This window comes from Chlorocebus sabaeus, chromosome 16 (genome assembly GCF_047675955.1).
Source record: "Chlorocebus sabaeus isolate Y175 chromosome 16, mChlSab1.0.hap1, whole genome shotgun sequence".
NCBI lineage: Eukaryota > Metazoa > Chordata > Mammalia > Primates > Cercopithecidae > Chlorocebus > Chlorocebus sabaeus.
In genome coordinates, this window is record NC_132919.1 from 49,537,237 (window position 1) to 49,563,854 (window position 26,618).

The 26,618-nt window shown below is 51.9% G+C and overlaps 1 protein-coding gene across 2 annotated transcripts in view; it reads right to left on the reverse strand.

The window, feature by feature from the left end:
* SEPTIN9 (septin 9) overlaps window positions 1–10,258 on the reverse strand; it is a 213,131-nt gene extending 202,873 nt beyond the window's left edge. Inside the window, exon 1 of one of the 2 annotated variants that reach the window (XM_008011593.3) lies at window positions 10,202–10,258. In XM_008011593.3, the coding sequence (XP_008009784.1) occupies window positions 10,202–10,220 (19 nt within the window). In that variant the 5' untranslated portion in view covers window positions 10,221–10,258. Of the gene's footprint in view, window positions 1–4,431; window positions 4,700–10,201 lie in introns of those variants that run through there. The other variant, XM_008011599.3, reaches the window with a different exon arrangement.
* Between the last annotated feature and the right edge of the window lie 16,360 nt (window positions 10,259–26,618).

Sequence of the window (26,618 nt, forward strand, 5' to 3'; positions counted from 1 at the left end):
CTGAAGTAGAATTGGTTGAACCCGGGAGGTGGAGGTCGCAGCGAGCCAGGATCGCACCACTGCACTCCAGCCTGGGCGATAGAGCGAGACTCTCCATCTCAAAAAATAAAAACAATAAAAACTGCAGACGCCAACAAGGAATAGCCACAGGACAATACCCCAGGATGCGGGAAAAGGCTATGCCAGCCTTGGATCCCTTCTACTTAATGGGTACCCCAGTCACCAAAGGGATAGATGCATTTCACTCGACCTTTATCCAGCCATCTGAGTATAACACAGGGATGTGCCATAGAGAGAGATGGGGACCAATAGGTAGAGGGGTGACTGGGAGGAAGACCAAGGCAAGAGGAACAAAACGGGGACTGCAGAGGGTAGGTGGCAGGAGCCTGAGGGTTCCAGAAGAAACTGCTGCACAAGTAACGAGCCAGCAGGGTGAGTGACAGCCAGGAGAGGTGGCCCAAGAAAACAGAGACATCTCCAGGGGTACAGATGCATCTTGAGGGGCTGAGGAAGAGATGGGGAAGGGGTGGCTCTGTGGAGCCCCCAGCATGACTGCCAGTGGTGAAAAGGAATCAAAGACCTCAACAAGGGGATGACTTTTCAAACAAGGAAGCACTGGGCCTTCTCAGGGGCACCAGCAGACTGAGGGCAAATGGCATTCTGTTCATTAAACTCTTAACAAAATGTCGAGGTAAGAACACTTGTCTGGTTTTGGGGGGATTCCCAGAAATACCAGAAAAGGGACCCATCATGCGCAATCTTTTCTTAATTACCTGGAGAAATGTATGGTTACCTAAGACAGAGAAAGGTAGCCAAAGCAAGTGGAGGCCAGGCACAGTGACTCATGCCTGTACTCCCAGAGCTTTGGGAGGCTGAGGCAGGAGGATCGCTTGAGGCTGGAAATTCAGTACCAGCCTAGGCAACAACAAAGCAAGACCCAGTCACTACAAAAAAAAAAATTTTTTTTGAGATGGAGTTTCACTCTCGTTGCCCAGGCTAGAGTACAATGGCACCATCTCGGCTCACCGCAACCTCCGCCTCCCCAGTTCAAGCGATTCTCTTGCCTCAGCCTCCTGAGTAGCTGGGATTACAGGCATGCGCCACCACGCCTGGCTAATTTTGTAGTTTTAGTAGAGACAGGGCTTCTCCGTGTTGGTCAGGCTGGTCTCGAACTCCTGACCTCAGGTGATCTGCCTGCCTCAGCCTCCCAAACTGCTAGGATTACAGGCATGAACCACTGCGCCTGGCCACTACAAAAATTTTTTCAAAATTAGGCAGGCATGCAGTGCACACTTGTAGTCCCAGCTACTCGGGAGGCTGAGAAGGGAGGACCAATTGAAACTGGGAGGTCGAGACTGGGAGGTCATGATCACGCCACTGCACTCCAACCTGGACAACACAGCAAGACCCTGTTTAATAATAATAATACTAAATAATGCAAGTGGGTATAAGAATGTATTTATTTATTTTGAGATGGAGTCTCGCTCTGTCACCCAGGCTGGAGTGCAGTGGCGCAATCTCAGCTCACTGAAAGCTCTGCCTTCCAGGTTCACGCCATTCTCCTGCCTCAGCCTCCCGAGTAACTGGGACTACAGGTGCCCGCCACCATGCCCAGTTAATTTTTTGTATTTTTAGTAGAGACGGGGTTTCACCATGGTCTCAATCTCCTGACCTTATGATCCGCCTGCCTCAGCCTCCCAAAGTGCTGGGATTACAGGCATGAGCCACCGCTCCAGGCCCTAAGATTTTATTTTATCCCAGCACTTTGGGAGGCCGAGGCGGGCGGATCACGAGGTCAGAAGATCGAGACCATCCTGGCTAACATGGTGATATCCCGTCTCTACTTAAAAAATACAAAAAATTAGCCAGGCATGGTGGCAGGCGCCTGTAGTCCCAGCTACGCGGGAGGCTGAGGCAGGAGAACGGTGTGAACCCGGGAGGCAGAGCTTGCAGTGAGTGGAGATTGCACCACTGCACTCCAGCCTGGGCGACACAGCAAGACTCCGTCTCAAAAAATAATAATAGGCCGGGCGCGGTGGCTCAAGCCTGTAATCCCAGCACTTTGGGAGGCCGAGACGGGCGGATCACGAGGTCAGGAGATCGAGACCATCCTGGCTAACACGGTGAAACCCCGTCTCTACTAAAAAATACAAAAAAAAAACTAGCCGGGTGAGATGGCGGGCGCCTGTAGTCCCAGCTACTCGGGAGGCTGAGGCAGGAGAATGGCGTAAACCCGGGAGGCGGAGCTTGCAGTGAGCTGAGATCCGGCCACTGCACTCCAGCCTGGGCGACAGAGCAAGACTCCGTCTCAAAAAAAAAAAAAAAAAATAATAATAATAATAATAATAATAATAATAATAATTTAAGACAGCAAGCTCTAGAGTTGAAGCCAGTCTCCACCTAGCCCTGGGCCCAAAGCTATAAGCATGTATAAGCACGGCTACTGTAACATCTTTACTCAGGACATCAGCCTTCAAGGGCCCAGACCCACACCACCAAGGAGGAGCGTCCACACCACCAAGGAGGAGCGTCTACACCAGCAGCTGGGGAGAGGATGGTCCCCTACATGATGGAATGTCCACTCGGAAGAACGATTATAGTGATAATCATGAAATCCATGCCTGAGATCTAATTTTGAGTGAAAAGAACAGAATTCAACAACATTCATTCTATGGGGAGTACGCAACTCTGAAAATATGTGCCTTTTTCATAATTAAATCAAACCCTATCTCATGTTCCTGTGCAAACAAGCACTGAATGGAACACAAAAGAAATGCTACAGCCAATGATTGTTGAAGTTTTCCTTTCAATTTCCTGTTCAAGTAATACAGAAAACTGACAACAAAAAGCAAAAGAGAAAGAAGGCATACAGCGTATAGTTTAGATTGCGTTCCTTAAAAAATTAAATAGTAATAATAATAAGCATAGGCCGGGTGTGGTGGCTCACGCCTGTAATCCCAGCACTTTGGGAGGCCAAGGCAGGCAGATCACCTGAGGTTGGGAGTTCAAGACCAGCCTGACCAACATGGGGACACCCTGTCTGCACTAAAAATACAAAATTAGCTGGGCATGGTGACACAGGCCTGTAATCCCAGCTACTTGAGAGGCTGAGGCAAAAGAATCACTTGAACCCAGGAGGCGGAGGTTGCAGTGAGCTGAGATCACGCCATTGCACTCCAGCCTGGGCAACAAGAGCGAAACTCCATCTCCAAAAAAAAAAAAAGCATAGTGCAAGCTGGGCGTGGTGGCTCACGCCTGTAATCCCAGCACTTTGGGAGGCTGGGACGGGAGGATCACCTGAGGTCAGGAGTTTGAAACCAGCCTGGCCAACATGGTGAAACCCATCTCTACTAAAAATATAAAAATTAGCCGGGCATGGGGGCGCGTGCCTGTAATCCCAGCTATTCAGGAGGCTGAGGCAGGAGAATTGCTTGAACCCAGGAGGCAGAGGTTGCAGTGAGCCAAGATTGAGCCATTGCACTCCAGCCTGGGTGACAGAGTGAGACTGCATCTCAAAAACAAAATAAAACAAAACAAAACAAAACAAACAAAAGCAGCAGCATAATACAAAGGCCTAGCAGTTCAAGCGTTAACCTCCAGCTACCAGGAAGGCTGTGTTATCCAATGACTCATCACCCCAGCCGAGGTCAGCCACACCTTGGGTCTCTGATGCTGGAGGCAACATGATGCCAACATTGGCGAGAAATCCACCTCCTCCTCCCCACCCCTCGATGCCGGCCTCTGTGTGCACTTGCAGCTGTTCCACGACCGGTGCCTCCATGGTGTCTACACCACCGGCTCACCTCCCAGCAATAACCCGACAGCCCGACACCTCTGTAGACCCTGTGGCTACAGAGCCGAAGTCCCCTGTTATTAGTGGGTTTTGCAGACAACCCTCCAAATCCCTCTGGGTTGAGTTTGTCAAGTCCTTAACAAGCTGGAAGATGACAGGGGTTGGATGTAACCCACTTCCAAGTGGCTTGGGTTACACGGACATTATTCCCCTGCTGGGATCTGATTTGGGATGGAAACAGGAGCCATAGTTTATGGGAAGGCTGTGAAAGGAAGCCCCGGCCCCAGGATGAGGATCAGGTTAATCTGCCGCACAAGGCCCGGGGGCGGCCCACCCGCCTGCTCTGCCCAGCCCTTCCTGGTAACCACACGCACCCGGGGCCCATCTCAAACCTGGCAGGCAACGCTGCTGCTCCCATCTCAGCCGCTGCCCCAACACGCCTGGCCTGGCCAGGACAGGTGCCCAGGCATGGCATTCAGGGACGTCCTCGGCTTCCGGGGCCCAACCCCTGGTTCCCAGGTGCAGCACTGGGAAAAGCAGAGGGCCCCGGCCATGGCATAGGCCTCATCACAGGTCCTTTCAGCAGCCTGGGAGGAGCCAGACCTCTTTAGGAGCCAGACAGAGAGCAATGCACCCACCTGGGCAGAGACTGAAGCCACATCCCCATTGAGAAAAGATGGCACTCCTGCCTGGACCCCTTCCCTGAAACCCCAGGCCAGGGTGGGGTAGGAGTCAGTGAGAGAGTCCAGTGCTCCATTTCTGGCCCTCTGTGCCCCCTAACCCAGCACTTCTGGGGACCCACACACTCAGGGCAGAGTGGCCATCCAGGGTTCCTCTCACCCAGACACAAAGGCTACTAAAGGCCCTGGGCCAACACTGCTCTGAGGATGACAAGTGACTTGAGTTCCTGCCAGAGACAGCAGGCAGCCTGGGTCTAAGGGCCGCCCAGTGACTTGAAGCTGGGATCATCTTACATTCCCTGCGCCACTCCTGTTTCCTGTCCTGGAGGTTTTCAGGCTGCCAACAGTCAGGCTTTGGAGAACCAGGTCAGATTAGGCTGAGAACAAAGCTCAGCTGTCACAGAGCTGCGGAGAGGCCATTGGTAAGCAGTGCCCGGGAGCCACCCTCCCCTGCCAGCAACAGCTCAACGTCTCCCTTCACAGGGGCTGCGAATGGACCTGCGCCCAGGGTGGGCTCAGGGAGATAGGCAGAGAGAAACTGGGCTGGGAGTAGAGAGTGCCATGCTCTACCCTGGAGACCCACGGCCAGGCCACCCTGTAGAGCTGGTGCCCAGAGCCTCCAGGGTGCAGCAGTGGAGGCAAACAGAGCCTGACACTCAGCAGCGCCCGGCAGACGCTTCTGGAATGAATGACCAAATCCACATGGAGAGTTGAAATGGCCTAGGAACCTCGGGGAGACAAGCAGCTCACAGCTCAGCAGGGCCGCTCCAGTAGAGCAGGCCAATGCCGGGCCTCCTGGCAAAGTTCCCGGGACATGGGCACAACTGTTGCATCAGGAAAGGGGCAGTGGTGACCAGCCTATCAGCCATGGGGGCACTTCACTGCCCCCACAGAAGCTCGTCACCCACAGGCCTGGGTGCCACACGATCCCCATGCCTGGCATCACGATGGCTCCCCGCCAGGGCCCCGCACCCACCAGGGCTGACTCCCTTTGGCCAGCGATTCCAGATGACCGTGACCTGGCAGTTGCCGTCAGGCCTGCCTGGCTAAGGGCTCTCCCGGAGACTGAGCCACTTCACACTGCGAAGTGAGCCACTGGGCCACAGAGCTGTGTGCTGTGTACAAGCCCTGAGGGCTTCACCCAGGCATTGGCACCCACTGATCCCCATAAATCCCTGGCAACCGCCTAGAGCTGGGACGTTTCCAAGGTAATTGCTCCAACAAACAGAGGCGCAGGAACCCAGCGAGTCACCTCCCTCCTCACCCCAAAGGTTCACACCCCTAGGGGCCTGGAGCCTCTCTCTGGAGCCCCTCCTACCCTAAAGCCAGCTGGATCTGCCCAGGAACTGCCATCATCACCCCTAGGCCGGGCCTGCACTGATGTGTGCTGAACTTTCCTTATCAGGTCCATCTTAGGCAAACTTCGGAGCCCACGCAAGGCTGCCTGTGGACAAACACTGGGGCGGAAACAGGGGCCACCTCTAGGTCCCAGTCCCGTGGGACTGTCAGGGCTGCCTGGGATGGGGGGCAGGAGAGTGTCAGAGGAGGGCAGCCCAAGGACCGGGTAGGGGGTGGGCAGTGTCCCCTTCCATGGGTCCTCAAGTGAGATGTCCTCTGCAAACACGCACCTGGGACCTCCTAGCAGAGGGTTGGCTCCCATGTCACCTGGACCTGGACTCCAGACTACTGCCCCGAAGTGGCAATCCTGGGTCCCCCTGCACCTGTCCTGGCTTGAGTTGGTCCCACTTGTGGGGGGCGGTTCCAGGAAGAAGGTGGACTGTCGCAAACTCAATGCCCCCCTGCCAGGTGCCTTGCCCTCAGCTATCAGAACCCCTCTGGGCAGGCCGGGGAGATCTGACGGGCAAGTGCCTGCGGTTGGCGTGAGCGGGCAGGGCAGGTGGCCCCTGCCTGGGCATGCCTTCCTATCTTTGCAACAGACTAGGGAGAGGGCTGGCCCCAGGACTTAGGCTCAGCCAGCTGTCTCACAACTGGGGGGCCTCGGCGGGGGACACAAGTCAGACAGAGCCACAGACTAACTATAAGAGGTGGCTTTTTCTCTCCAGCCCAGGTCCCCTGAATGTGCCAGGGCAGACAAGCGTGGACGTGAGGAGGCAAGAGGCAGCGAGAACAGGCACGGAGACGGGGTTGGGGGAGAAGAGGAAGAAACCCTGGGCTTGTGCCCTTCCCACGCTTGCCTGGCACCAGGTTAGCTGACTGGGGAAGTGTTCTCTGAGGGTGCAATTCCTTGCCCTTCCCGTAAGTCAGCTCCTGGGGCGCTGGGTGGGGATGCAGCCCTGTCCACCATGGCGAGCCAGCGTACTGAATCACAACAGAAGCTGCTTCCTCTGCGGGTGCAGCCTCCCTCAGGACTCACGACAGCAGCTAACAGGTCACAGAGCAGGCATTTCTCAGCTTTTTCAAATATGAACTCGTTTAACCTTTACAACAACATAGCACTGTCCCATTTAACAAATGAGGCAGGCTGGGCGTGGTGGCTCACGCCTGTAATCCCAACACTTTGGGAGGCCAAGGCAGGCAGATCACGAGGTCAGGAGTTCAAGATCAGCCTGACCAACATGGTGAAACCCCATCTCTAGTAAAAATACAAAAATTAGGTGGGCATGGTGGCGCACTCCTATAATCCCAGCCACTCAGGAGGCTGAGGCAGGAGAATCACTTAAACCTGGGAGGCAGAGGTTGCAGTAAGCTGAGATCATGCCATTGCACTTCAGCCTGGGCAACAGAGTGAGACTCCGTCTCAAAACACACACACACACACACACACACACCCACCCCACACACACAAACAAATGAGGCAAATGAGATGCATGAGGTGAGGACCTTGTGCCACAGGGAGAGGTGCAGCCTTGGTGAGATTTAATCCCAAGGGGTTGGCGGCTCTGAGTCCCCAAGTGTAACCATTGGACCACACTGCCTGTAGACTACCACTATCTCCAACTCACTAGAAGGCCAGGTGAGGCACATCAGGAAAGCCTGGAGCAGCAGTGGAGCTGCCAGAGAGCCTGTCCCCAGTGTCCCCCTAGATTCCGCAGCTGCCCCGTGTGGGCTCTTGCTGCCTTCCCCACTGGACAAGACCTTCTTACAGATGGGGTCTCATGACGTCGCCCAGGCTGGAGTGCGGTGTCTGTTTCCGGGTGCTGTCATAGTGCTGCAGCCTCCAACTCCTGGGCTCAAGCGATCCTCCTGTCTCAGTCTCCTGAGTAGCTGGGACTACAGGTGCACCTGGCCAAGTCCCTTTTTATTCTCCACTACTCAAGACTTCTTCCTCAAGGCCCAGCTCAATCTCACCTCTCCCTAAAACCTCTGGGGCATTCCTGTAGTATTTGGAGGATGAACTGCTCAGGAGGGAAGGGTGTTAATGAGCTGGTGTCTTACCCTCATCCTGACTCCCGGTGAGAATGTGAGTTCTCTGCAAGCAAGGACTACATCTCATTATCATTTCTGTACCCACTCAGACCTGGCCGTGTGTGCTCAACACATAAAGTGTGTTCGATGACTGTGTACAGACCCACGGTACATGAGATTGCCCTAACACATCCTTCTAAAATCTTTCTCCTTTTCAGAGGCTCATGAGTGTTCAAACCAGCTCTACCAGGAACAACATTATGGTCATTCAGTTTATTCTGAAGCCCATATACAGGTCCAGAAGCAATAATCCCGCTCAATCTAGCTGAAAAAATAAAAACCTTCCTGTTGTCCTTGGATTGTCAGAGCCTAGGAAGATTTTCAACATCTTTTGCTGCTTTCCTTAATTTCATGGTGTTGACGGCTGTTGAGGGGTCAGCCTGACTCCTGCAAGTGCCCCTACCTGGAACAGGGCTGCCACCAAGAGAGCTCCAGGACACTCAGAATGAGGGCAAGAGGCCACCTTCACCATCAGCCCCCACCAGTCTGACCCCATACGACTGCAACACAGTGACCCACCCAGCACACCTTGGGCCACTGCCAAGCAGGGAGCAAACCAGAAATGGTCTGAGTCCTCCCTTCCCCCATCCTCAGAGGGGCCCGCCCCTTTCGGTAAACACAAGGAGCCACCGAGGCTGCTTTACAAGAGCTGGTTCCTGCTCCCCCCACAAACTCTACTTCCACCTACTGCAAAAGGTTCTGTCCTTTTTTTAAAAAAAGAAACCCAGTGAGGGGTGGCGTAGGGGTGGAAGAGAGGAGAAAGGGACAAGTGATGGTCTCCCCGTCTCCAAATAAGCCGCAGGTGCAGAGACTCCAAGCCTGCTTCAGGGTCCTTCCGGCATCTGTGCAGGAGGAGGGTCTCCGCAGAAAAAGCCCAGGACCCACGACCTGGGAGGACCCTGGTCACCCCCACTGTCTGGACCCACCAGTGGGAGATGAAGTGTAAGAAACCAAGGGCAAAGGGCCCTCCCTAGGCGGGCTAGAGATCCCCAGGAAAGGGCCGTGCACCGCGCGATCCCCACAACCATCTCAAGTATTTGGAGCATGTTAGGGAGGAAGCCCCAGTGCCAAAACCAAGCATGTGCCACCTGGAAGCCCGCTCCCGCCCACCAGCACACCAACCCACCCACGCTCCTGACAGAGCTGTGCTTGGGGTGTGGAGAGGCCCATGTTGTTTGCAACGACCGGGTGAAAGTTGAAATTCTAAGCTACTGACCCAGAAGGGAATTTTCGGGGAAGTTCTTCGTAATCCTCTTTGAGACAAGGTATTCTTTATCACTCATTTGGTTCCTAAATATGGAAAGCCAGAGGAAACCGACAATGGCCCAAAGGCAGGGGGATGGCCGCGATGACTCCTTCACCTCCAACTAAGGCCCATGATTCTGTCCTTCATGGGTCCTTGGCAGACAACTTTCTATTCGAATGAATTAAAGGAGGAACATTAAACAGAGGGTTTCTAGAGTTAGAAGAGGAGACGCTGTTTATAATTTGAGGACTGAGGAGGACAAAGAATCCTGCCTGCCTCGGTCCTTTGGAGAAAACCACAAAGGAAAAAAAAAGGAAAGGAAGAGACAAAGAATGAAGATCTGGATTTCCCTTAACCTGCCCATGCGGCCTCAGTGTGCCCATCTGTGAAATGGAACTGCAGAGTGCCAGAGCGGGAGCCTCTTATGAAGGCTCCTGAACCGGCTCATGGTGAGGCCCAAGTCAGGCCCCCTCCGCCTGCTTAAGGCGGGCCCTGCTAGGGTGGAGTGCGGATGTCAGCCGCGGGCGGCATCCTGAGCTCAAAACACGAACCCGAGTCGCCAAGTTTGGGCGCTGCTGGACAGTCCCATCTGGAGGCCGTCCCGTGCCCCACTGGGTAGAGGAGAAACCGGAGAGAATCCGAAGAAAGGATGCTGCGGCCTGGATCACCAGCCCTGGAGGCTGAACCCAAGAACACCCCTCTACGCAGCCCCCACCCCATCCACCCACACAGACGCATTAGGGACCCAAAGCACCCGGCCGACCTGGAAAGTCAGGGATTCCTGCGAGGGTACAAGGGGCGAGGAGGAGGGAGCGTCCCACAGGGCAGCCCCTCAGACACTCAAGCGAGGGCTGGAGACAGCGCAGGGGACGTTCGGCTCAGGTCGAAAGCGGCCCGACAGCGGCCCTGTCCTGGGAGAAATTCGACCTGCGGTGTGCCCTCCGCGGGGACTCGCTCAGCTCCGCGGGCGCCTCGCCACTCCCGGCCGCAGGCGCTCAGGTGAGCAGGGCTGGTCCCGGGACACCGACCCCTTCCCACCCCGGGCGCGAAGCCCACCTGAGTAAGACTTCTTCATGGTGCCGCCGTGGCCGCCGCTCCCAGGAAAGTGTGGCGGCGAGGCCGCGGGGCGCGGGCTCCCAGGGCGCTAATCCCGGGCCGGGAGTAGGAAGGAGGGAGGAGGGGGCGGCCCGCCGTCTGGTGTGCACGGACCAGGCCCCGCCCCTTCCCCGCCCCATCCCCGCCCCTCCTCGGAGATGCGCATAGAACCCCGGCCCAGCTGGCTGTGGTCCCGCCTCTACACCGCCCCTGTCCCGCCCCTTGAAGGTGCGCGCCGAGCCCCGCCCCCGCCCACCCCTGCGCGGCGCTGCACCTGGCGGAGCGGGGCTAGCTGGCGCCGGACCTGGGAGGGGGCGCCCCCGCGCGGCAGCGCAGATCAGGCCAGGCTCGGGGTGGGGGCCGCCCGCGTGGCCCCCCGCGCCCTCAGCTCTGCACCCCCCGCTCTCCGCGCTGGCGCCAATGGCTGGTTCCGGGAGTCGCCGCACTTCCCAGTCCCGAGTCTGGGCGGGGCGGGCCGGGCCAGGTGGAAGCGGGAGGAGGTGCGGGCGCTCCGGGCGGCCCCGCCGGGCGAGGCGGCGGCGCCGGGCACAGCCGGGGGTCGGAGCCGGGGTGCCGGCTTAATGGGCCAGGGTAGGGCGGGACACGACCGGACACCTGTCCTGCTACTTTTCTGGTAATCAACAGAGAAGAGTGCGTTGATTGAGTTGGAGCCTTAGTTTCCTCACCCGAAAATGGGCGCGTTGGACAGATGATCATTTGTTCTACCTGCGCTGGGCACCGTGCGCAGCTCGGTGTATCGGTGCAGCGGGGCAGACACAGGGAACCGCCCTTTACAACTCGGGTAACGCACGCGGTGGTGAGAGGGTGCACAACCTGCATGGGAGGAGTCTCTCTACCTGGAGATCCTTAAAGTCTCCACGATAAAGCGGTGTTTCCAACGTACAGAGAAAGAAGTGACTAATTCTGACTGGAGGGTGGTGTCAGAGTTTTATTGAGGAGAAATCAAAACAGGGCTTTAAGGAATGAGCAGGAATTAGCCAGGCAGCCAAGGTGATGGAAGGCAGCTGTTCCCGAAAGAGGGAAGGGCGGGGCGGAGCTTGGGAGGCCTGAGGTATCACAGCGAGTGTGGAGAGACAGAGGCAGGGCCAGGCCCTTGCACAGCTGCCAATGGAGGCCCTAGAGGACGAGAGGAAGGCGGGAGGCCAATTGGGAAGCACTCGCTAGTTCTGGGTAGGGGCGCAGCACTGCCTTCTGCAGCCGTCCCAAAAATGCACAGGAGGCTGAAAGTGTCATTAATACTACCGAAAAATCCTCCCCTTCCCCTCTCCTTTATTCTCCTTGGGGGTCCAAGAAGCATTTTCATTTCCTGCCTGAGTGTGGGAAACTTATATGCATGAGAACAGAGGCCTATGTGGCACCATGGGTTCGTTCCGGCCCACCTGCTTCCTTTCTTGAGTAATCTGTCCAGTCACAGCCCTGCAGAGAGAGCAGCCCGGCCAGAAGAGCTTTCCCTCACCCCAGGTAGAGTTGATTGGACCGGAGCGGCCACTGGACTCCAACTGAGTCCACCCCTTTCCTTATCTGGGCGTTAGAGACTCAGGAGGCCTGGGGAGGGAGGTGCTGTAAGGGAGGGGAGCAGGGAGTGTGGACGAATTGTGAACAGAGTCCTGGATTCTGGGATGTCCACACCCTAACCGCAACCCCCACCCACACGCCCACTCACCGCTTATACCAGCACCAGCAGATTCCGGCTTAGGCTGTGTCCTGACTTGGCCAGCAAGCGCCATGATGACACTGCCCCAAGCCTAATGCCTGGGATTCCCAAAGTCAAGCGGGGTCTCAAGAATCTGGGTTATGGGTGCATTGCGGGCTTTGTCCATTTGACTCAGCGCAAGTCAGAGGTGCCCTGGCACACAGCCACCCTGAGATGCCAGCCTTGCCTGTTCCCTGGCTTTGGGTGGGCGGGTTCCTCTGCAGATGCTCACGCTTCTGCCTGGGGTCACAATTCACAGGAACCTGGGCACCCAGGACCCAAGGACACCTGCGTGGAGTGACGTTGGACACGTCACATGGGTGCCTCCTGTGAGATGGTTCCTGAATATCTGAATCTTCCTTCTGATTCCAAGAAATCAGAAAGAAGGACAAGAGAGAGGGAGGGAAGGCTGGGAGTGAGGGTTCTACACATTTTTGAGATTCATGAAGCTTAATCTGTCATGAAATTAGAGTTTAAATAAAAGAAAAATTAAAGAGATGCATGAAGCTTAATTGTTTAAGCATCAAATTTTGTTTTTATTTATTTTTTCTTTTATTTTTTAGTTTTTGAGAGGGAGTTTTGCTGTCGTCGCCCAGGATGGAGTGCAATGGTGTGATCTCAGCTCACTACGACCTCCGCCTCCCAGGTTCAAGCGATTCTCCTGCCTCAGCCTCCTGAGTAGTTGAGATTACAGGTGCCCGCACCTGTCTATATATATATATATATATATATATATATTTTTTTTTTTTTTTTTTTGTAATTTTTTTCTTTTTTAGTAGAGATAGGGTTTCATCAGGTTGGCCAGGCTGGTCTCAAACTCCTAACCTCAGGTGATCTGCCCACCTCAGTCTCCTAAAAGTGCTGGGATTACAGGTATGAGCCATCGCACCTGGTTTATTTATTTATTTATTTATTTATGAGACTCTGTCACCCAGGCTAGAGTGCAGTGGCTTGATCTCAGCTCACTGCAACCTCCACCTCCTGGATTCAAGCGATTCTTCTGCCTCAGCCTCCCAAGTAGTTGGGATTACAGGCACACGCCACCATGACCGGTTAATTTTTGTATTTTTAGTAGAGACAGGGTTTTGCTATGTTGTTCAGCTTGGTCTCCAACTCCTGACCTCAGGTGATCCACCTGCCTAGGCCTCCCAAAGTACTGGGATTATAAGTATGAGCTGCTGCACCTGGGTCTTTTTTTTTTTTAATTTAATTTTTATTTTTTTGAGGAGTTTTGCTCTTGTCACTCAGATTGGAGTTTAATGGCATGATCTCGGCTCACTGCAACCTCTGCCTCCTGCATTCAAGCGAGTCTCCTGCCTCAGCCTCCCAAGTAGCTGGGATGACAGGTACGTGCCACCAGGCCTGACTATTTTTGTATTTTTAGTAGAGATGGGGTTTCACCACCTTAGCCAGGCTGGTCTCAAACTCCTAACCTCAAGTGATCCACCTGCCTTGACCTCCCAAAGTGCTGGGATTACAGGCGTGAGCCACTGCCCCTGGCCTAAGCATCAAGTTTTAATTGTTTTTCACAGACAACTCTCTAAAACATACAACACAATCCCCTGCCTTGGTGAGAAGAGCATAGCAAACATATGACTCTTTCCCTCGCAGTTCAGGACCATCACGATGGCACCTTGAACAGTTATCAATGCACATACAGCCATCTTACTCTTCACTAAATGTCCCCAGGCTACTGTGCTATCCAATTTTTAAAAACTGTCTTTCAAACACTCAGTTCCTCCTCCTTCTCCTCCTCCTCCTCCTTCTCCTCCTCCTTCTCCTCCTCCTCATCCTCCTCCTCCTAACTGGGTGCTTATGACCAGTTGTGTAATTTCCCCAATTCTTGGTGTTCACTCCTATGAAAGGGGAGGGCAGTAACCCCCCAACTCGCACAGCTGGTATGAGGATTAGCAAGCTGATAGGTCTGAAGTGCCTCACTGTGCTCTGGTCACTAAAATCTGAAACACATGGCATTGGCTTTAGGAGCAGGCAGTGGGCAGAAGCCTGGAGGAAGTTGGCAAGGGCTTGCAGGAAAGTAAAGAAGATGATTCGGGTCCAATAGTGCATGTTCCCGCTACTCAGGGAGTTGAGGCAGGAGGATGACTTGAGCCCAGGAAGTCAAGATCACCCTGGGCAACATAGTGAGATCACATCTCTTAAAAAAAAAAAAAAAGAAAGAGGCCGGGTGGGGCGGCTCACGCCTGTAATCCCAGCACTTTGGGAGGAGGAGGTGGGTGGATCACCTGAGGTCAGGAGTTTAAGACCAGTCTAGCCAACATGGTAAAACCCCATCTCTACTAAATATACAGAAATTAGCCAGGTATGGTGGGGTGTGCCGGTAATCCCAGCTACTCAGGAGGCTGAGGCAGGAGAATTGCTTGAACCCGGGAGGTAGAAGTTGCAGTGAGCCAAGATTGAGTCACTGCACTCTAGCCTGGGCGACAGAGTGAGACTCCATTAAAAAAAAAAAAAAAAAGAAAGAAAGAAATAAAAGAAAAGAAAAGGAAAGAGAGAAAGAAAGAGGAGAGAAAGAAAGAAAGAAAGAAAGAAAAAAAGAAAGAAAGAAAGAAAGAGAGAGAGAAAGGGAGGGAGGGAGGGAGGGAAGGAAAGAAAGAAAAGAAAGAAAAGAAGAAAGAGAAAGAAGGAAGGAAGGAAAGAAAGTAAAGAAAGAAAAAGAGAAAAGAAAGAAAGAAAAGAAAGAAAAGAAAGAAAGAAAGAAAAGAAAGAAAGAAGAAAGAAAGAAAGAGAAAGAAAGAAAGAAAGAAAGAAAGAAAGAAAGAAAGAAAGAAAGAAAGAAAGAAAGAAAGAGAAAGAAAGAAAAGGAAGGAAGGGAGGGAGGGAGGGAAAGGAGGGAAGGAAGGGAAGGAAAGGAAGGAAGGGAAGGAAAGGAAGGAAAAGAAAAATGCAAGCCAGGCGCAGTAGCCCAAGCCTGTGATCCCAGCACTTTGGGAAGCTGAGATGGGTGGATTGCTTGAACTCAGGAGTTCGAGACCAGCCCGGCCAACGTGATGAAACCCTGTCTCTACTAAAAATAAAAAAATTAGCCAGATGTGGTGGCTGGCACCTGTAATCTCAGCTACTCAGGAGGCTGAGGCAGAGAATTGCTTCACCCTGCGAGACGGAGGCTGCAGTGAGCCAAGATCACGCCACTGCACTCCAGCCCGGGCGACAGAGCGAGACTCCATCTCAAAAAAAAAGAAAAAGAAAGAAAAAGAAAAAAGAAAATGCTATTGGCTATTGGAGCAAAGGAACCCTTTCTCATGTGGTGGCAGAAGGTTTAATAATAAAACTGTTGCCTGCCATAGCATAGAAAGTAGACACCGAGTACACCTAGCTGGCTTGTTGCTGTAGCTGATGAGTTTTCCAGGCAGGTCTTGAAGGTGCTCCTGGCTCCTTCTGCCTATAATAAAATGGAAAAGGAGAGAGGGGAACTAGGAGCAAACAATTTCATTTTCCAGTGAAGCTGGGAGGAAACGTAAAGGCCGGAACAGGGTTTTCAGCCAGTAAGTGATTCTCAAAGTGAGAAAGGGCCTCAGGACAAAGCAGTCCAGAGGGGACTGTAAGATCCTTTATTAAGACCTCAGGGAAAAAAAGGAAATGTGCCTCACAAACCCTTTCAGACAGACAAAGGCATCCTGAGGACCTTAGCGGCATTCCTTGTGGAGTTGCTCTGTTGAAGAGCAGGTCTTCTCAAATCACAAGGTTCTTTTCTCACTTGAAGCCCAAGGTGGGCTTATCTCAGAAAGTGTTGTGGTGCTAAGGGAAAGAAGCCACCGTGAAAAGGCTGCATACTATATGATTCCAGCCATTGGTATTCTGGAAACGGCAAAGCTCTGAAAACAATAATCAGGGGCTGGTGCGGGGGGAAGGAGGAAGGAATGGATGGCGTGCAAGGGATTTGTGGGGCAGTGAAATTATTCTATATGATGCTGTAATGGTGGATGCCTGACATCATTCACTGGACAAGACCCATCTCGTGTAAAACGCAGAGTAAAACCGACTGTAAACAGTGGATCTTAGCTAATGATAATGTATTCATATTGGCTCATTGATTGTAACAAATGTACCACATTAATGCAAGATGTTAGTCAGCAGGAAAATTTGGGGGAGTTGGAGCAGGGAGAGGAAGTTTTCAGGAATTCTCTGTACTCTCCAGGTAACTTTTTTGTTAACATAAAACTGCTTCAAAAGAAAACATCTATTCTTTTTTTTTTTAAGTTTTGTGAGGGAGGTTTTTGTCTAATGGAATGAATTTTATTTTTATTTATATATTTTGTTTTTTTGAGACGGAGTTTCACTCCTATTGCCCAGGCTGGAGCGCAATGGTGCCATCTCCACTGACCTCAACCTCCTCCTCCTCCCAGGTTCAAGTGATTCTCCTGTCTCAGCCTCCTGAGTAGTTGGGACTACAGGCATGCGCCACCACACCCAGCTAATTTTGTATTTTTAGTAGAGACACGGTTTCTCCATGTTGGTCAGGCTGGTATCGACCTCCTGACCTCAGGTGATCCGCCCACCTCGGTCTCCCAAAGTGTTAGGATTATAGGTCTGAGCGATGGCACCCAGCTGGAATGAATTTTAGATTAGTACACAGGAAGCTCCCAAATTGGGTTTTTGGTTTTGTTTTGTTTTGTTATGTTTTGTTTTGTTTTGTTTTTGAGACAGATTCTTACTCTGTCGCCCAGACTGGAGTTCAGTGGTGTGATCTCAGCTCACTGTGGCCTCTGCCTCCCAGGTTCAAGTGATTCTCCTGCCTCAACCTCCTGAGTAGCTGGGATTACAGGCGCCCGCCACCACACCCAGCTAATTTTTGTATTTTGTATTTTTAGTAGATGTCTCTACTAAACCCTGTCGGGTTTCGCCATGCTGGCCAGGCTAGTCTGGAACTCCCAGCCTCAAGTGATCCTCTCGCCTCGGCCTCCCAAAGTGCGGGGATTACAGGTGTGAGCCACTGCACCCAGCCAAGTTTTTAAAGGAATTAGGTTCTTGCACTAATGGGATGAAGACAGGGTAAAACGAAAGAGGCTTTTAGAGCCTCAACTTTTAAAGGAAGGAAATGGGCTGAGAGGGCTACTCAGTTGCAAACTCAGTTTTTTAAGAAAAGTGAAGAATAACTCAGGAAGGAGCCATAGGCACGGAGAACACCCCCAGGCTTGAAGACCCCCTACCCAGGAGTCTCCTCCGCACCAGGCCTTGGTTTAGGCTTGAAAACTCCTCACGTCCAGGAGTCTCCTCCATACCAGGCCATGGTTTACACAGCTGGATCCTGGGCCTCCAGTCCAAGCCCAAAACCACAGTGGATGAGGCTTCAGGAGTCTTGGGATGGGGCAGGTGGACTTCACACGTGGGAGGGATGTGAGCTGTGGCCTGAGGATGGGCCGTGGCAGTGCAGGTTTTTCAGAACAGCCACAGCAAGATCTCCCATTCCACCCGCTTCTCCACCATGTGACCTTGAAACTCCTCCCAGGGGGAGGAACTGTCCAACTGTAACTGACAGAAGAGGCAGAAGTGCCTGCCAAGGATGGAGGGTCTGGTCTGGGGACCAGCTGAAGTCCCATCAGGCTCATACTGCTGGCACCAGGGCTGGTAAGACTCAAAGATCAGGACTGTTGACCAGGGTGCCTACTTGGGGCTTCCCCATGGTAGGTTGCTTCTGAGATGACTGTGCTGATCCTTGCCTCCCTCTGTAACTCCTTCCTAAGCAACAGAATACCTCCATGCCGAGGGGCTGTCACTTTCTTTTTTTTTTTTTTTTTTTTTTTTTTTGAGACGGAGTCTCGCTCTGTCACCCAGGCTGGAGTACAGTGGCGCGATATCGGCTCACTGCAAGCTCCGCCTCCCGGGTTTACGTCATTCTCCTGCCTCAGTCTCCCGAGTAGCTGGGACTACAGGCGCCCGCCACCACGCCTGGCTAGTTTTTTGTATTTTTTAGTAGAGACGGGGTTTCACCATGTTAGCCAGGATGGTCTCGATCTCCTGACCTCGTGATCCGCCCGTCTCGGCCTCCCAAAGTGCTGGGATTACAGGCTTGAGCCACCGCGCCCGGCCGGGGCTGTCACTTTCAGTCAGGTTGCAAGAGATTCTCATCTCTGTCTTTCCAGCAGACTCCCGTCCTTGCTGGCTTTGATAGACTGAGTGGCTATGTTGAGAAGGCCTGCACAGGAGGAGCCCAAGGCTTGTGTCAGAGAAGGGGCTGCAGCTGCTACTGTGTTCTCTGGGCCCCTTGCGCTCAGAGCCTGGAGCTACCAAGTGGCAGTCAGACCACCTGAGCCCTCACGTTGTGAGGATGCCCTAACTGAGTAACAAATGACCACAGATTCCATGGTTTAAAACCACACATGTACTGCCTCACAGTCTCTGTGGGCCAGGACTCTGAAAGGGGCTTAGCCGGGTCTTCTGTCTCCTTCTCTCAAGCTGGGGTTTCATCTGAAGGCTCAGCTGGGGAAAGATCTGCTTCCATGCCTACTCAGTACTTGGCAGAATTTCATTTCTTTTTTTGTGGGTTTGTGTGTGTGTGTGTGTGTGTGTATATGTGTGTGTGTGTGACAGAGTTTTGCTCTTGTTGCTCAGGCTGGAGTGCAATGGCACAATCTTGGCTTACTGCAACCTCTGCCTCCCAGAATCAAACAATTCTCCTGCCTCAGCCTCCCAAGTAGCTGGGACATCTGCCTGACTTCAGGTGATCCACCCACCTTGGTCTCCCAAAGTGCTGGGATTACAGACATGAGCCACCGTGCCCAGTCTTGATTTTTTTTTTTTTTTTTTTTTTTGAGATGGAGTTTCACTCTTGTTGCCCAGGCTGGAGTGCAGTGGTGTGATCTCAGCTCACTGCAACCTCTGCCTCCCGGGTTCCAGCAATTCTCCTGCCTCAGCCTCCCGAGTAGCTGGGACTACAGGCGCCTACCACCAGACCTGGCTAATTTTTGTATTTTTAGTAGATATGGGGTTTCACCACGTTGGCCAGCCTGCTCTCGAATTCCTGACCTCAGGTGATCCACCTGCCTCAGCCTCCCAAATTGCTGGGATTACAGGCATGAGGCACCATGCCTGGTGCAGAATTTCATTTCTTGAAGTCTTGAAGGACCAGGTACAGTGGCTCACACCTGTAATCCCAGCATTTTGGGAGGCTGAGGCAGGAGGATAGCTTGAGCTCAGAAGTTTGAGACTAGCCTGGGCAACATAGTGAGACCCTGTCTCTACACAAAATTTAAAGTTAGCCAGGCACAGTGATGCATGCCTGTAGTTCCAGCTACCCAGAAGGCTGAGGTGGGAAGATTGCTTGAGCCCCAGAGGTTGAGGCTGCAGTGAGCTGTGATTGTACCACTGCACTTCAGCCTGGGTGACAGCAAGACCCTATCTCAAAAAAAATAAAATAAAAGTAAATAAAAATAAAAAGGCAGCTCAAAGAGCACCTGAGTTCTTAGTCAGCTAGAACTGGGCTCCTCCTGTGCGGGACTTCCCAACATAGCCACTCAGTCTATCAAAGTCAACAAGGAAGGGAGTCTGCTGCTAAGAGGAAAATGAGAATCTCTTGCAACCTGATTGTGGCACGGAGGTATTCTGTTGCTTAGAAAGGAGCTACAGAGGCCATGAGTACCAGGAGACAAGGATCACTGCAGTCATCTTAGAAGCAACTTACCATGGAGAAACCCCAAGTAGGTGCCCTGGTCAGCAGTCCTGATTTTCGAATCTTCCCAGCCCCAGTGCCAGAAGTGTGAGCCGATGATCCCCAGACGGTCCCCAGAGCAGCTCTTCTCCCACTGGCAGCAGATCTGAGACCTCCTGATCCCGCCACTGCCTCTGACATCTGCCTCTGTCTCTGAGCTCTGCTACCTCTGCCTGCCTTTTCTTCTCTCTCTTCTGTCACCTTTTTTTTTTTTTTTTTAAGACGGAGTCTTACTCTGTCGCCCAGGCCGGAGTGCAGTGTCATGATCTCAGCTCACTGCAACCTCTGCTTCCCGGGTTCAAGCAATTCTCCTGCCTCAGCCTCCTGAGTAGCTGGAACTACAGGCATGCGCCACCATGCCCAGCTAATTTTTGTATTTTTTTAGTAGAGATGGGGTTTCACCATATTGGCCAGGCTGGTCTTGAACTCCTGACCTTGTGATCTGCCCACCTCAGCCTCCCAAAATGCTGGGAATATAGGTGTTAGCCACCGTGCTCAGCCTCTTCTGTTAACTTCTTTCCAGTCCTTTCCTCTGCCGCTTCCCCAGACTTCCAGGCCTGAATGATTAGACGTGGCTTTGACAGGCAACCAGGGAGATTGTTCCTGTCTTCTGGCTCCAGAAGGGCCCAGACACGCCGGCTCTGGGGCCACCTTTGCATCTTTGACTCAGTCAGCTGCTCTCTGCCTGCTTGGCTCAGCGTCTGCTGCTGACTGGACTCTCACTTTATGACTGGCCCGGGGGCTTGCACTTGTTAGATGATTGAAGCTTTGCTGCATGTGTGAAATTTATGGTAAAGGTGTGGCTACGCAGACACTCCCATATGCCTGGTGCGAGTGTTCCTTGCTACCACCCTTCCGGAAAGCACTCTGGAAATATCCTCCAGAATTTTCCAAATGCCCATGTGCTTTGTCCTGGTAATTACACTGCTTTTTCATTTGCTGATTCAACATATATTTCTTTTTTTTCTTTTCTTTCTTTTTCTTTTCTTTTCTTTTCTTTCTTTCTTTCTTTCTTTCTTTCTTTCTTTCTTTCTTTCTTTCTTTCTTTCTTTCTTTTTTTTTTTTTGGAGACAAGAGTCTCGCTCTATCACCCAGGCTGGGGTGTAGTGGCGCCAGCTCAGCTCACTGCCATCTCCTCCTCCCAGGTTCAAGCAATTCTCATGCCTCAGCCTCCCTAGTACCTGTGACTACAGGTGCATACCACCATGCCTGGCTACTTTTTTTGTATTTTTAATAGAGATGGGGTTTTACCATGTTGGCCAGGCTGGTCTTGAACTCCTGACCTCAAGTGATCTGCCCACCTCGACCTCCCAAAGTGTTGGGATTACAAGCATGAGCCACCACGCACGGCCTCAACATATATTTCTTGATTACTCATTATGGGCCCCAGGATGAGGTGCTTATACTTTGGTAGGGAAAACAGATGTTGATCAAATAATCATATAATAAATTCAAATAAAATGACAAGAGCTGAGATCAGGAATTCAAGACTAGCCTGGCCAACATGGTGAAACCCTATCTCTACTAAAAAAATACAAAAATTAGCCGAGTGTGGTGTTGGGGGCCTGTAATCCCAGCTACTTGGGAGGTGGAGAGAGGAAAATCCCTTGAACCTGGGAGGCGGAGTTTGCAGGGAGCAGAGATCACGCCGCTGTACTCCAGCCTGGATGACAGAGAGAGACTCTGTCTCAATACATACATACATACATACATACATACATACATACATACCAAGAGCGGTATGGAGTGTTTATACTTTGGTAGGTAGAACAGATATTGATCAAATAATCATATAATCCAAATAAAATGACAATAGCAGTAAAGGGTAAATAGGTACAAGGAGAGAGCAGGGACTCTCCCCTGGTGGAGGGCAGAGAAGACCAGGTTGAGACGGGATGATGAGCAAGGATTAACCAGGAAAAACAGAGGGCTGAGGTTGCTGGCAGAGAAAGCCAGTGCAAAGACCTTTGGCCTGTGCAAAGGTCCTGTGGCCGCAAGGAATGTGGTCCACACAAGGAATGGGAAGAGGGCCCTGGAGGTCGAAGCCTGGAGAGGAGGAACCAGGCTTTGTAGACACATTAAGGAATTGGATTTTTATCTTAAGAGGAGTAGGAAGTCAGAGAAAGGTCTGAGAGGGAAGCAGGGCTAGGCGATCTAATCTGCATTTTGCAATCTTGGTTCTCAGTGAGCTGTGGAGTGACCGGACTGGACGGACCAGAGTCTGGTTAGGAGTCTAGGTTGTGCTTCAGGCAAGAGGAAATGCTGGCTTGGACCTAGGTTGGGGAAAGGGAGAGATGGGAATGTATTCGAGCGAAATTCCAAAGATAAAATCATCCAGACCTGGGGTTGGGCTGCATCTGGAGGTTGAGCTGGGGCGCGAGTTGTCAGGGATGACTCAGGATTCCAGCAGGAGCAGCAGGATGGCAGGTGGTACCTTTGGCAGAGAGAGGAAAGAGCAAGAGAGGACGGGCTGGCTCTGGGCATGTTGTGTTGTGTGTTCAACGCCTCCAAGGGGAACTGCCGGATGGGCGCAGGGATATACGGTTTGGTGTGCAGAGGCGGGGTCTCTGCTGGAAATGTAACTCTGTGAGTCATCCAGGTAGAGGTGGGAACTGAGCTGTGGGACGAGATTGCTCAGGGCCCTGCTGTCAGGAAATAATCAGACAGTCCGACCAAAGGTATACACAAGGATGTCCGTGGGAGCCCCATTTACGAGACCAAGAGATTCAAAACAAGCAAGTCTTCGATACTAGGTTGAGAGTTAAATAAATAAAAGTTCTCTGATTGGGTGGGACAGTGTGCTTGGCTGTGGCGAGTGTAAATGAAGGCCACAGGAACCATCTCGGAACAAGTAGAGGTGGTGGTTATACAACATTGTGAATGAACTAAAGGTCCCTAAGTTGTTCATTTTCAAATGGTTAATTTTGTGTTATGTGAATTTCACTTTAATAAATTACTTTTTAAGGCTGGGCGTGGTGGCTCACATCCATAATCCTAGCACTTTGGGAGGTTGGCGGGGGGTGCAGATCGCCTGAGGTCAGGAGTTCAAGACTACCCTGACCAACATGGTAACACCCTGTCTCTACAAAAATATACAAAAATTAGTCAGGCGTGGTGGCAAGGACCTGTAATCCCAGCTTCTCTGGAGGCTGAGACTAGAGGATTGCTTGAACCTAGGAGGCAGAGTTTGCAGTGAGCTGAGATCACACCACTGCACTCTAGCCTGAACAATAGAGCAAGACTCTTGTCAAATAAAATAAAATAAATAAAACAACATAAAATAAAATAACATACAATACAATAAAAATTATTTTTTAAATGAAGGCTACAGGTACCATATGTAAATAAAGATTTTACTCTTCTGTTTTTTGAGACACAGTTTCACTCTGTCTACCAGGTTGGAGTGCAGTGGCATGATTTCAACTCACTGCAAACTCTGCCTCTCGGGTTTCAGTGATTCTCCTGCCTCAGCCTCCCAAGTAGCTGGAATTACAGGCACATGCCACCAGGCCTGGCTAATTTTTGTACTTTTAGTAGAGGCGGGGTTTCACCATGTTGGCCAGGTTGGTCTTGAACTCCTGACTTGAAGTGATCTGCCCACCTTGGCCTCCCGAAGTGGTGGGATTACAGGCGTGAGCCACTGTGCCTGGTCAGATTTTGTTCTTGTAGAAAACAGAAACATAGGTTGGGCACGGTGGCTCACGCCTGTAATCCCAGCACTTTGGGAGGCCAAGACGGGCGGATCACGAGGTGAGGAGATGGAGACCATCCTGGCTAACACTGTGAAACCCTGTCTCTACTAAAAAATACAAAAAAACTAGCAGGGTGAGGTGGCGGGGGCGCCTGTACTCCCAGCTACTCGGGAGGCTGAGGCAGGAGAATGACGTAAACCCGGGAGGTGGAGCTTGCAGTGAGCTGAGATCCGGCCACTGCACTCCAGCCTGGGTGACAGAGCGAGACTCCATCTCAAAAAAAAAAAAAAGAAAACAGAAACATAAAATATACTAAATATAAAACATAAAAATACAGGAAGGCAACACACCAAGTGTGACTTATTTTCTTCACTGTATTTTTCTCTGTTTTCCATGTTTTCTATAATAAACTTATTTTACTTTCACATTTTGGAAAAAAAAGATATACATGATATATACTGATATGTCCAGGAACATATCCATGTGCAATGATTATATTATATCCATTATATTTTTATCCATAGACACTTTTTTAAAAAATCAATGTTAGTGTATTATTTTATTTTATTTATTCATTTTTTTAGATAGGGTCTTGCTCTGTCTCCCAGGCTGGAGTGCAGTAGTATGATTATAGCTCACTGCAGCCTTGACCTCCTGGGCTTAAGTGATCCCCTGGCCTCAGCCTCATGAGTAGCTGGGACTATAGGTTCCTGCCACCACATCTGGGTAATTTTCAAATTTTCTGTAGAGATGGGGTCTCGCTCTATTGCCCAGGCTGTTCCCAATCTCCTGGGCTCAAACCATCTTCCCACCTTGGCCTCCCAAAGTGCTGGGATTACAGGCATGGGCCACTGTGCCTATCTCAGTGTTATTATATATATAAACTATATAAATCAGGTTCAAGTGATTCTCCTGCCTCAGTCTCCCAAGTAGCTGGGATTATAGGCATGCACCACCACACCTGGCTAATTTTGTATTTTTAGTAGAGATGGGGTTTCAGGCTGGGCACAGTGGCTCATGCCTATAATCCCAGCACTTTGGGAGGCCGGGGCAGGTGGACCACGAGGTCAAGAGGTCGAGACCAGCCTGGCCAACATGGTGAAACCTCGTCTCTACTAAAAATACAAAAATTAGCTGGGTGTGGTGGCGCACGCCTGTAATCCCAGCTACTCAGAAGGCTGAGGTAGGAGAATCACTTGAACTCAGGAAGAAGAGGTTGCAGTGAACCAAGATCGCACCATTGCACTCCAGCCTGGGCTACACAGCGAGACTCTGTCTCAAAACAAAAACAAATTAGCTGGGCATGGTGGTGGGCACCTGTAATCCCAGCTACTCAGGAGGCTGAGGCAGGAGAATCGCTTGAACCCGGGAGGTGGAGGTTATAGTGAGTCGAGATCATACGATTGCACTTCAGCCAGGGCAACAGAGCAAAAACTCCACCTCAAAAAAAAAAAAAAAAGAAAGAAAAAAGAAAAAAAGAGACGTTGGTCAGGCTGGTCTCGAACTCCTGACCTCAGGTGATCCACCTACCTCGGCCTTCCAAAGTGCTGGGATTACAGGCATGAGCCACTGTGCCCGACCAGTGTTATTATATTTTAAAGGGTCTTTTGTTTTATCTTAGATTAATGAAAGCTTTTACAAGTAAACTCACTGTTATTAGGACCTAAAGCAAGTTTCAGTTTGTTTCTGGATTTGGGTGGTTTGCTCTACAGCCAATTTTCAAGCAGTCTTTCACCATCCATTCCTGACGTGCGGTTTCCACGTAAGCCTGCATTCTACAGAATATATGATGCAGAGTCTGAGATCACGCAGCTCACACACACTGATTCCCTCCCCACAAGGCAGGGTTCTGGGCCTGTCAGTAACTGAGGCCCACAGAGGCCTGAGCTTCCCCCGAGACCAGGTGAGCCAGGGCACAGCCCCAAACCCTGAGGGTCAGGCGCTCCTGGTCCTCCACACCAGGCTTCTGACAGCGGCTGGGCTCCCCTGAAGAGCCCCCCTCCCAACCTGGATTCATGACAAGCACATCCTCAGGGAAGGAGCTTCCCTCCCTCACCAGCAGCCTGAGCAGGGCACGGCTCCTCCGGATTAACCTGGGGACCACAGATGCTAGAGGCACCCCCACTTCCCACCTTCGTTAGTGAATCATTCCACTGTGGGGAGCCTGGAGCAGCTGCACCCCTTGTGTTGCTCCTGCCTGCTGCAGGGTGCACTCTGTCATGTGCACAGGTGTCATAGTCATACAGAAAAGAGGGCTCCGAGGTCACAAGGTGGCAACAATTGAATGTGAAACAAATCTTCACAGGCTTCTCTTCATAGCTGGGCTTCTCAGAGCCTGGAGTATGCTTGTGGGGGCTCTGGGTCTCCATAAGGGCTAGGTCATGCAACATTGCCCTAATGTATTGACCCCAGAAACTTCTCATCACAAGGCACCTTGCCGGTTCCATGAGACACCCTTTGGGGAACATGGGCACTGTGGGATGGGGGTGGAGGGGCATCCATCAGTCACCGCAAGGCCAAACACTAGAGGTCAGCCAGGCGTCCAACCCCAGCGCCAAATGAAGACTCCTCCCAACCTTGGCTTGGTCGTCCCTGCCTATGTTACCTCCTGCTGGCCTTGCCTGCTGCTCCTCTGTCCCTCCACATACCTCCCTGCAGGGGGAGGAGCTAGGATGGGCTTTCCGTGAGGAAACTGCCACTCCAGGGTGAAAGGAAGGCATGGGACTGGCGTCCTCCCTGACACTTCATCTGTGCCCTTTGCTCCGGGAGAAGAAAGGGATCCCAGAGAAACATCAACAGAAAAGCCCGAGGCAAGCTTCCATCTAGAATCGCATCCTATTTTTTTTTCCTGAGATGGAGTTTTGCTCTTGTTGCCCAGGCTGGAGTGCAGTGGCACGATCTCAGCTCACTGCAACCTCTGCCTTCCGGGTTCAAGCAATTCTCCTGCCTCAGCCGCCTGAGTAGCTGGGACTACAGGTGCACGCCACCATGCCCAGCTAATTTTTGTAGAAATGGGGTTTCACCATGTTGGCCAGGCTGGTCTCGAACTCCTGACCTCAGGTGACCCACCAACCTCGGCCTCCCAAGTGCTGGAATTACAGGTGTGAGCCACCATGCCTGGCCTAGAATCGCACCTTAATCTCACCTTTCCCTCTTACTCACCTCATGAGCCCTCCGGACCTGCAGGAGGGGCCAGTCACTGCCCTAGCATCCCTTGTGTGTTCGCACTCCACGCCGCTCAGGCCATCCAGTCCCCTGCATGTTCTCTCCACGGACTCTGATCTGTCCTCAGCGGGGAGGGGTATC